Here is an 11230-nt window from a genome sequence, read left to right on the forward strand (position 1 = left end):
AAAGTCCTGGTGTGGCGCTGCAGGATAAGCACTGGACTGCTATCCAAAAGTTTGATGGTTCAAACCCACCAGCCATTACTTGGAAACCTTAAACGCATAAGGTCGCTATGGGTTGGAACTGATTCAAAAGCACCACCACCAAAGTCCTGTCAGGAGACACAACCACACAAGCAGATTTCTTTTTAAGAATTCTCCAAAGTTAGAGAATGCTCACTAAAGATGTTATTGCTGCCTAATTTTAACATAAAAAATGGTGAGGAGTTCATGTGTATAGGGTATCAGTAGCAATTTTACAATTTATGGCATGCATTCTATTTCTGGCATGTTAAAATAGGGTCATTTTTTTCAAATTGTAATAAAACTTTGCTTCGAGTGAAGTACATCAGCATTCGGGGTATTCACTAAATATCTCTGGTAGCATAGTGGATTATGAGTTGTGCTGCTAACCAGGAGGTCAGCAATTCAAATCTGCCAGTCGCTCTGCAAAAAAGATGAGGCTTTTTGTTCCTGCATAGATTTACAGCTTTGGAAATCCTATACAAAGTCACTATGAGATGGAACCGACTCCATGACACACAACCACCACCTGCTTTGGTGTGTTCAGAAGATTTCCACTGCTGTTTAAGTGACTTTATCTTTGTGAAAATGTATGGTTAGAAGTATAATTACAGAACATAAGAGCTCACACTTGAAGAATATGGCTTAAGAGGCAGTGTAGCTAGATTTAAAAATCGATTCTTATCACTTATTAACCTCTGATTTCGAACAAATCACTTAACTGATTCAGGATGGATGCTTTTTCATGAAATGGGGATAGTACCAATGGGCTGAAAATCCCTTCAAACTCTAAGATCCGATATTCTTAATCAGAAGATAATGGAATCCTTCCATGAACTTTCTGAAGCCCTCTCAGATACATCCAGCACAAAGTACTTAACTAAATCAAACTTTGTAGACGGTTGTTGGCCTATTGTGTGACCATACCTTCCATTCAACTACACAAAAATATAAAGTATTCATAATCATAGACAAAGGATGAAGGGACCTTAAAATTATCTTTTTCAATCTCTCCTTTTACTTCTTCCCATGGATGCTGGATTGCCTTCTAACACATCTGATGCATCCGTAATACAGGTCAAGATAAAAACACATACACAAAAGCCAGCTCTGTTGAATATGCTTAATACCAAACCATGAAAGATGTTAATTCTAAAACAGTAAAATCTTCAAATCATAGCAGAAAGGAGAAATTTCTGAAGTCTTACCTCAAGATTTACCATAACAAAATTATGGGAAAGTTCTGAAATTTCTGTAGATTCTGCAAATTTGGGCTTTAAAGCTATGGAAAAAAAAAAAAAAGATTTCAGATTTAAAGAAAAATTCTTGTCATATCTAAAGCCAAATGAATATGTGTGTTGATTCACATAACTGACCTTTTTTTATTTTTTTAACTGTAAGAACTAGAAATCAGAAGACTTTTTGATTCTGATTCTGCTGTTTATTCACATAATGTGACCTTTACTAATTTACTTCAGCTTTTACCTCATTTATAAAATAAGGATAACAGCATACAAATGGGGGAAAAAATACCATTTGCCTTCTATAAATACAACTCAGTAGCTTCAACTGAGTTGAAGTTCAAGAGGTTTTAATATATTTACCAACACAGAAAAGTAAGAACTAAGGAGGAAGTCCTAGCAATGAATAAAATGCGTAATTTCAATGCCTGTGCATTTCCAGTAAAATCTTTTGGAAACCTAGCTGCTTGCTCTATCCAGTTAAGATGAAGTAATATGCCCTACAGGTGAGCTAACATATTAATAAATGAGTTGTTAAGTTGATTCCAATTTGTGGTGACTTCATGTGTCTTACGAGTAGAACTGTGCTCCCTAGCTTTTCAATGCTGAATTTTCTTTCTTCTGGGTACATGTGGGTAATGTAAACTACCAACCTTTGATTAGCAGCTGAGTACATTTACTGTCCAGGAGTTCTGGTAGCATAGTGGTTGTGAATCGGGCTGCTAATCTTAGGGTCTGCAGTTCAAAACTACCAGTGGTTGCGTGGGAAAAAGACGAAGCTTTCTGCTCCTATAAAGATTTACAGCCTCAGAAACCCTATGCAGGATCACTGAGTTGAAACCGACTACTCAGCACATAACCACCACCACCAGCTTCAAAAGAATAGACTTAACAATACTCTTTCACTAATGCAATGTTCACATACACATGACACTATTTATTTACACTAATTTTACAAGCATATCAACAACGTGGCTGGAAATTGGCAGGTGATCCTGGTGTGGCACTGTGGGATAATGCACTGGACCGCAAGGAGAGTTTAAGCCACAAAGTCAGTAGTTCAAATTCACCAGCCACTCCTTGGAAACCCTGTACAGGGTCGTTATGAGTCGAAACCAACTCGACAGTAGTTAACAATAGCAGAAAGAAGGGTGTGTGATGGCTCCACATAGAATAAGAACTGGACTATGACCGGCAGTTCAAACCGTGGATATCCTATATAAGGTCGCTATGAATCAGAATGGACTCAATGGCACTTAAAAATAACATAGCAGAAAAGAAAGGAACTCTGGTAATAGTTCAGGCTAAGCACTAGACTGCTAAACACATGGGTTAGCAGTTCAAACCCACCAGTCATGGAAGTCCTACAGAGGGGTCGCTATAACTCACTGGCATTGGGTAATTTTTTGGTGTAGCAGAAAGAACACATGCTCCAGATTCAGATAAACCTTGGTGTCTTATCTAGTTTCCACCTCCTCTGGGAAGACTTCCCTAACCACTTCTCATTTCTGTCTCTATACGTTTTCAACTTCATTTAATATTTATTGTCCACACATATATTTTAACACTTAGTCTCAATACTCTATATGTAACTATACCTTAATCATTTCACCCTATGACCCCTTGCAAGGAGCTCTGGTAGCGTAGTGGTTACGAATAGGGCTGCAAACCTTGAAGTCAGCAGTTCGAAACTACCAGTTGTTCCACGGGAGAAAGATGAGGCCTTTCTGTTCCCGTAAAGATTTACAGCCTTGGAAACTCTGTGCAGGGTCACTATGACTCGGAACTGACTCCACGGCACATAACCACCACCACCGCCACAATGACCCCTTGCAAATAAAATTGCCAAGTTTTTGAGGGCAGAAAATCTATGTCACTATTTGTACCAATCAACAGTGCTGGGTCAATCAAGGCCAATGTTTGTTAAATCTTAGTATTTGAGAACACACCTGAGGCTCGATTTCAGATGAAGCACTTGTACATACCTTTGCAAGCTCCACACCAGGATTTATGGATAATCACCATCAGAGGCAAGCCACTTGAAAACAAAATTAAAAAATTATAATTCTGTTTCTTAGTCTCATCTAATAAAATCACTATACCACAAAGATTTACACACATGTTCATGTAATAGGACTTCAATTGGGAAGATCTTTAGACAACCCAAATATTCAAGAACTGACTAGTCCCATAATAAAATAAACGGTGAGTTCGGAAATTTCTGTAATCTGCAAAGTTGGGATTCTCCCGGCCAAGCTAGGGTTAAAGACTGAGGGATAAAAGAAAACATCATAGTAGTTCTAAAAATTATGGTCATGTAATCATTGAAAATATTTAACAACTTTTACAGATGTAATAAATCAAACACTTTAATATGAAATCATTACCTATAGTCTTTGTTTTCATTATACAAATATATACCGAGAAAAAGAGTCTAAAAGAAAATGTACCAAAACATCACAGTTTCTCCAATGGTGGGATTATGGATTTTTGTCTGTTTTTTTTTTGTTTTTTTTTTCCTGTTTTCTAGAATTTTCATTATCACAGAGAACAGTATTTTGGGTTTTCTTAAATAAGCAGTATAACCCACCTAAACCAGTCTTAGCTAGATGAAGCTCTTAAACCCTTAAGGCTCAAATACCAGGACCCTTTGTAGGAAGCCACTGGTTCTCTCCATCACACAACTCCTGTATCACCATACCCAAACCCCACACCACAGCTATCAACAAAATTACCATAGTAAATTAGCTTTTACCTACTTTTCCAACTTGACTTGGAGCTTCCGAAGGGAAGGAACTCTTAGTTGCCCTGATGGCACAGGGGATTATGCGTTGGATCAGCGGTTCGAATCGATCTTTGCTCTTACAGATTTGTGTTGTTTGTTAAGTGCCAGTGAGTCTGTTCTGACTCATAGGGACCCTGTATTGGGTTTACAAGGTGCAGTTGACGGGTTTGAACCTTGAAGTTAGCAGTCCAGTGCTTAGCTACAGAACCACATCAGGATTCGTTAAAAAAGACAACCTAGGAAACCCTATAAAGGGTTTGCTGAGTTGGAACTGACTTGACAGCATACAACATATGCCATATATGTGACATGTAGAATAATATTGCTAGCATAAACTGTTAATAGTACTTAGTGTGCCATGGACTAATCTAAATTATACACATAAGTTAACTCTGCTGTGAGGCCTTCCCCAAACCACTTTGTCTAAGCAGCTAATTGGTCCTTTCTCCTTCTAAGCTCTCAAAGCAGTCATCACCCTCCAACCACCAGCCCTTTTCACCCTAAATCATGTGGTTGTGTTTCTCTCCAAAGTAATAACTTCTCAAGTCACAAGACAAAATTAAGTGCATCTTTGCTTATCACAGACACTGGTAAATAGTAAGTAATGAAGTACAATGCAAAAGTTGCCATAATAAAATCACTCTGAATTAAATAGACCAAACCATTTAGTCTCTCACTGAATACTGACAAACGACTCTTCAGACAATGGCATAACCCTGATATATGAGGGAGTCTCAAAAAATTGTAGAAACATTCCAGTATCTTTTAGTTCAATTTTTCCATGGCCTTTTTGAAGTCCTCACCTCCTCATAAAAAAGTAGCACATGAAACTTTGGCAAGTTTAACCATTAGTAGTTTATATTATGTGTGTGTATGTATATAAATATATATGTAGTTGTAAATAAAAAAACAGCAGACTTTTTTTTTTAAGAGTTTATTGAGAAAATACAGGTATCTCCCACTTCTTGAAATTTCATTTTGCCACTTTGCTTTTAGGAAAGAACTACATTAGTACATACTTTATCTAATCAAAAAGTATCTGAAGAGGGTTTTTGCTTTTATGAAAAAAGACAAAAGTAAAATTAGCATTCTGCATTTGTTCTGCAGCGAGTCGTGTGACAGCAGCACACACTCATGAGCAAGAGTGGCATCACCAAGCTCCTTCTGTAGCAACTACACATAGCACCTCAGCAATGACACCATAGCTTTGAAATGTGTCTGTGAACACGATGAGCCTTCTTTTAGGTTTGGTGTGCTATTTTTAACATGATTTGCTAAGTCATTTTTGGGATCTGGGAATGTACAAAAAAACTCCCAATAAATTAGTGGCAATTGCTTCTTTGCTTTATGCTATTTCAGTTATGAAAGGTTTCATAGGAACACTCTTACTTTCAGATGGAGGCAGGGCTGCCCAAGGAAAACCTGTTATCTAGTTGATAAGTCTTTCACCTCCACTTGATGTAGAATCTCAAGGGCAGAAATCAATGAATTCACCTGTGACCCCAGTTCCCAAGACCGAGTAGCACAAGTTGGTACAATACTCAATATTAATTTTTGTGACATCAAAGGGTCTGTGCAGATGCAGGACGGTGCTTCCTCACTGTTTCTGTTCACAACTGTTTCTAAAAAGGCATCCATCCAATCTAGTGTCCCATAATTCAGAAACGGGATAATCAACGATGAGATTTCCCACGTAGCACCCAATCTAAGCAAACTCCGTTGTCTTGGAGAATTTGTCAGGATTCTCCCAGGTAGTTCTCCAATTTTCTCTTCTCAATTTGTGACATACACTCAAGGCCTGACAGAGTATGGAAAACGTTTGAGTGAGTCAAACATAATATAGGCTCTAGCATCATACAGATCTTCAGAGAAATCGAAAGCAGTGGAAAGTTACACATGAGCCACATTTTCCCCCTTACAGCCTCTGGTTAGTGCAGGCTTTGGCTTAGGTACTGCAGGAACATGTTGGCTAGTTGAGGCAAGTTCTCATTGTTAGGGTGCATTTTCGTGTAGGAAATAAACTGGCGTCGGAGTCGGCTCAGTTCTGCCATGGTAAGGGGCCGCGTAAACCTCAGGCGCTCCGTGATGCCAGGAAGCCTTAGTAAATCTCCAGGGACTGCACTCTTCTGCGCTTCCATCAGCCCGGCCAACACCTGGCTCGTGACCTGGTCTAATTGATGCAGAAAGCTGCCGGAGGCAAGAGGCTGAGATTGGGTGGCTTGATGTGGTGGAGGAGCCCGGTTCTCAAACAGGGCAGCCCGGATCTCCGCCAGTGGCAATGGCTCTTCTAAACCCACCAAGGTGAAAAGGGGCCGGTCCCAGCGGTTCCGAGAGTCCGGAGCCTCGAAACGCAGCGTCAGGGCCTCCAGAAGTTCGGAAGGATAAAAGGACCCTACCGTAGGCGCAGATTTCTCGGATTCTGTAGTCACGAAACCTGGAGAATTTGGTGCCCTGATTTCCTCCAGTTCCACTTCCCTATGTACTTCTGAGCCCGCTGTTGCAAGTTCTCGACCGACACAGGTGCCCGCCACCGGAGGTCTCCCGCCCTGCTCAGCACGCGGTTGCCAACTCATAGTGACTTTCCGATCTCCGTTCTCCGTGCCCGCCACCTGCGGTCCCTCGCTAAGACTGCAGGGCCGCACGCAGTAGACCAAGCAGAGAGGGGTGCGTGCCGCCCGGGCCAGACAGTAGAGCTCGTAGCGGAAACCCTTGATGTAGTTAAGAGAATCCAGGATGACCACGTCTTGCCTACTCAAATGCCGCTCCACCGCGGCTCGCAGCGCTCCGCGCAGTGCCTTCTCACGGGCCGAGTCGCCATACACGGTGGCATCCTCCGCACCCAGCACTGCTGCATCGTCCACTACGTACACAGCTCGGCCCTCGGCCGTCAGCGCCCTGCGAAGTTCCTCCACGCGCCGGCTCTTGCCGCTGTACGGTAGCCCGCAAAACACTACTAGAGGCATTCTCTCAGGGGGCGGCCATGTGCGACCACGTCAACTTCCGGGTTGTTTGTATATCCGGAAAAACCGGAAGTGTAGCCTGCACTTCCTGTCTCGCTTTACTTCTTTACGGGGCGTTTTGTAGTTATGGAAACAGTTACCATCCTAACTGGGGCCACTAGTTGTTAAGTGCTTCAGAAGCAGTTCTGATTCAAGCGACCCTGTATAGCGTGGGCTGGTGAGCTTCAACAGCCGACCTTGAGGTGAAAACCGACCTTGCAATCCAGCGCATTACGAGCTGGGTTGTTTAACCCAACATCAGTACTTCAAAGCTACCAGTCTCTCCGCGGGAGAAAGAGATTTTCTGCTCCCTTAAATATTTACAGCCTTGGAAACCCTTACAGGGTCGCTATGAGTCAGAACAGACTTGGGGGGGGGCACACAACCACCACCAGGGCCAAGTCCAGCATCCTTAGAAAGGTCCTGCACTCCACTTTGTGCAGCATTTATTTATGTCAACTATTAGTAGTCCGACTCGATGGCACCTGACAACGACTTGACATTAGTAGTCCAGGAGATTGTAATCACCTTGTGGCCAAACTCCAAAAATTAACATAAAACTATCCCGCTAGGTGATCAATAATCTAAATGGGAAGAGTCAAGCACCTACAATGAGAGCAGGATAATGCACTGGACCTCAAGGCTGGTTTGAACTGCAAGGTCGGTGGTTCAAACTCACCAAATGCTTTTCAGAAACCTTATGGTGGTGGTGGGGTGCCGTGAAGTTGATTCTGACTCACAGCGACCCTGCATAAGGTTTCTCTGAGGATATGAATCTTTATGGGAGCAGAATGCCTCATCTTTCTCCAGCGGAAAGGCTGTTAGTTTTGAACGGCTGACCTTGAGGTTATTAGCAGCCCGACTCGTAACCACTAAAGGGTCGCTATGAATCGGAACCAACTCCATGGCACTTAATAACAACAACAGTGGGTAAAAGTACAGAAAAACATTAACTGCTTATTGAAATCCAGGTACACTAGTTTATTTAGAATTTGGAAAATACATAGGAATTTTCCTCTAAAAGTGCATGAAGTATACTATTAATAAAAAATATTGCATTGGGCATATTTAAACAATAAAATTATTTGTTCTTTATCTGAAATTCGAATTTAACTGGGCATCTTTTATTTTATTTATTTGCTAAATAAATCTGGCAACCCTACTCCTGGGGGAAATGTAAGATCAGAAGTCATGAAACTAGGATTTGTTCTAGGAGCAGCAAGTAGAATTGTCTGGTAAATAAAAAAGTATTCGTCCTTCTGTGCAAGTATGTGTGTGTACAAGATAGGTGCACATGTTTTGAAGGTGGAGTAGGTCTTTGTATCTTTCCAGTACAGTATACTAGATAGTATTCAACCTGTGGGCTCTGCTATTTACTAGCTGTATAACTATGGGCAAGTTATTTAATTTTCTGTGCCTCAATTTCCTCTTCTGTAGAATGATATCATTAGTTCTTGCATCCCAGGCAGTACCAACTTTATAGGTTATTGTAAAGATTGTTATTTTTGTTTGCCTTCGAATAGATTCTAACTCATAATGACCCTATATGACACAGTAGATCTGCTCCATATGGTTTCTTAGGATGTAACCTTTATGAAGATCAACAGAATGTTGTTCAAATAGAACAAGGGAATACTGAATAGGAGGAAATCAGGAAATGTGTGTATCAGGGTTGTATCATTTCACCATCCAATATTTGAACTGTATTCTGGACTATATGAAGAACATGGCATCTGGATTGGTAGAAGATTTAACAACCTGCAATATGCAAACGACACAACTTTGCTGAAAGTGAAGAGGACTTGAAACACTTGCTGATGAAGATTAAAGATTTACAGCTGTCAGTATGAATTATAACTCAAAATAAAGAAATAAAAATCTTCACAACTGGGCCAATAAGCAATATCATCATAAGTGGAGGAAAGAATGAAGTTGTCAAGGATTTCATATTACTTGTATCTACAATAAACACCTGTGGTTTTTTTGTCAAGAAATTAAAGGACATATTGCATTGGTCAAATATGTTGCAAAAGACCTATACAAAATGTTAAAAAGCAAAGATGCCACTTTGAGGACTAAGATGTACCTGACTCAAATCATGGTTATTTTCACTGCCTCGTATACATGCAAAAGCTGGACAATTAATTAGGAAAATCCAAGAATTAATACCTTTGGATTATAATGTTGGCAAAGAATACTGAAAATATCATGGACTGGCAGAAGGACAAACAAAGCTATCTTAGAAGAAGTATAGCCAGACATTCCTTAGAAACGAAGATGGCTTTTGACATGGTATCAGAACCGACCAGTCCCTGGAAAAGATATCATGCTTGGTAAAGCCAAAGATCACTGAAAAAGAGGAAGATCCTTTACAAGATGGATTGACACAGTGGCTGCAACAATGGGCTCAAACATAAGGAAGATTGTGAGAATAGCACAGGAATAGTGTTTCATTCTATTGTACATAGGGCTGCTACAAGTCATAACCAATGAAATGGTTATGACTAACAACAATAATAATCTTTATGGGAGCAGATTGACAAGTCTTTTTTCCCCATACAACCGCTAATGCGTTCGAACCACCAACCTTTTGATTAGCAGCTGAGCAATTAGCTGCTGTGCCACCACTAGGACACCTATTGCAAGAATTAACTGAGTTAATACATGTAAAGTAATTAAACCTATAATAAGGATTCAGTTACATGTTAGTCATTGTTATTATTATCATCACCACTATTGGTATAGTATTAGGGTATGTCCTAGTGCGGAGCTGTAGGATAAGCACTGTACTGCTAACTCCAAGGTTGGTGTTTCAAACCCAGAGTCACTGTGAGTTGGTACCAAATCAAAGGACTTAACAAAAACTAGTATAACCGAGCATAGTATCTTATAGTAAAAATAATAGAGTAAAGGTAATTAAAAACATTATACAGTAAACAAATTGTTATGTGCCATGGAGTCGTTTCCGACTCATAGTGACCCTGTACAGGGTTTCCGAGGCTGTAAATCTTTACGGGAGCAAAAAGCCTCATCTTTCTCCCGCAGAACAGCTGGTAGTTTCGAACTGATGACCCTGAGGTTAGCAGCCCGATTCGTAACCACTATGCTACAATAAATAGCTGTATTGAATTAAATTGTATGAATATTTATTTTAGAAGTCTGCCATAAGTCAACATCCTGATAGCGCTTTATACAAAGACTAGACAGAATATTGATGCAACCGCCTTCTAAAACAAACAGAAAAATTCACCCAAACCCATTTCACTTAAAACATTCAAACAACTATGATAGCAAATTACAGGTTAAGCAAAACACAAGGACTATGGAGATGTAAGGATATATAGTTTGATTCCCCACTCTCACCACCTGTATAACCATGAGCATATGACATCACTTATCTAATACTAATCTTCCTCAGCTGTAAAATGTAATTAACATACTGTTTTTGTTGTGAAGTGCCCTCAAGTCGGTTCCATCTCATAATGACCTAGATAGGGTTTCCAAGGAGCAGCTGGTGGGTTGAAACTGCCGACCTTGTGGACCACAGTCCAGTGGTGATCCTACAGTGGCACACCAGGAGGTCAGTTAACACATACTACACAGTAAATAGTATTAAATGAGATAATGCATGTAACTTACTTAGCACAGTGCCTGGCATATAAAAAGGGATCAGAAAAATAACTTTTGCTATTATTAACAATTCCAGAACACTAGAAATGTGTTTGTTTGCTTCTTCATCAGTTCTCAAGCCAAATTTGTGTAAGTTCTCTACTTAACAGTTAGTTTGGGACAGTAAAAGTCCTGAGCAGCCAAAGGCCTCAGATAACAAGACCTGGTCAATAAGAATCTTCATTAATTTTCACTGTTGCCCTATATTTTACTTTCATTTTCTCCTAAGAAATACACTGAAACAGAAAATCCCTCACTGCATCACAACCTAAATGTGCTGGAGGCTTCCGAGGTAGAGCAAGAAATTTGGAGAAGGCTGTGGGTTCAACGGATCTTGCCAGTTGATGACAATATATGCTCTCCTTTAAATATCCAAAGCACTTTACTGTTCCTGCTCCTGGGGCACAATATCAGTCTATCTTGATCATATACAATTATGTGCATGTCTCACATGAGTTGTTGTTGTTGTCAGGTGCCAT

At 40.3% G+C, this 11230-nt stretch overlaps 2 protein-coding genes across 2 annotated transcripts in view; both read right to left on the bottom strand.

Annotated features, from left to right (window-relative positions):
- The window catches only part of TXNDC12 (thioredoxin domain containing 12 (endoplasmic reticulum)), a 41563-nt gene that overhangs the window by 7850 nt on the left and 22483 nt on the right, over positions 1 to 11230 (bottom strand). Inside the window, exons 3-4 of the mRNA XM_006839765.1 lie at positions 3284 to 3336; positions 1266 to 1339 (exon numbers count right to left, since the gene is read on the bottom strand). Coding sequence (XP_006839828.1) covers positions 1266 to 1339; positions 3284 to 3336 — 127 coding nt within the window. The remainder of the gene's footprint in view (positions 1 to 1265; positions 1340 to 3283; positions 3337 to 11230) is intronic.
- On the bottom strand, positions 6012 to 7046 carry KTI12 (KTI12 homolog, chromatin associated (S. cerevisiae)). The gene has a single exon (XM_006839764.1). The coding sequence runs from the start codon at positions 7044 to 7046 to the stop codon at positions 6012 to 6014; it is 1035 nt and encodes a 344-aa protein (XP_006839827.1).

Source organism: Chrysochloris asiatica, unplaced genomic scaffold (genome assembly GCF_000296735.1).
Source record: "Chrysochloris asiatica unplaced genomic scaffold, ChrAsi1.0 scaffold00026, whole genome shotgun sequence".
Classification (NCBI taxonomy): Eukaryota; Metazoa; Chordata; class Mammalia; order Afrosoricida; family Chrysochloridae; genus Chrysochloris; species Chrysochloris asiatica.

Coding starts and splice junctions, on each gene's coding strand:
- KTI12 (XM_006839764.1), bottom strand. CDS start 7,046: ATGCCTCTAGTAGTGTTTTGCGGGCTACCGTACAGCGGCAAGAGCCGG.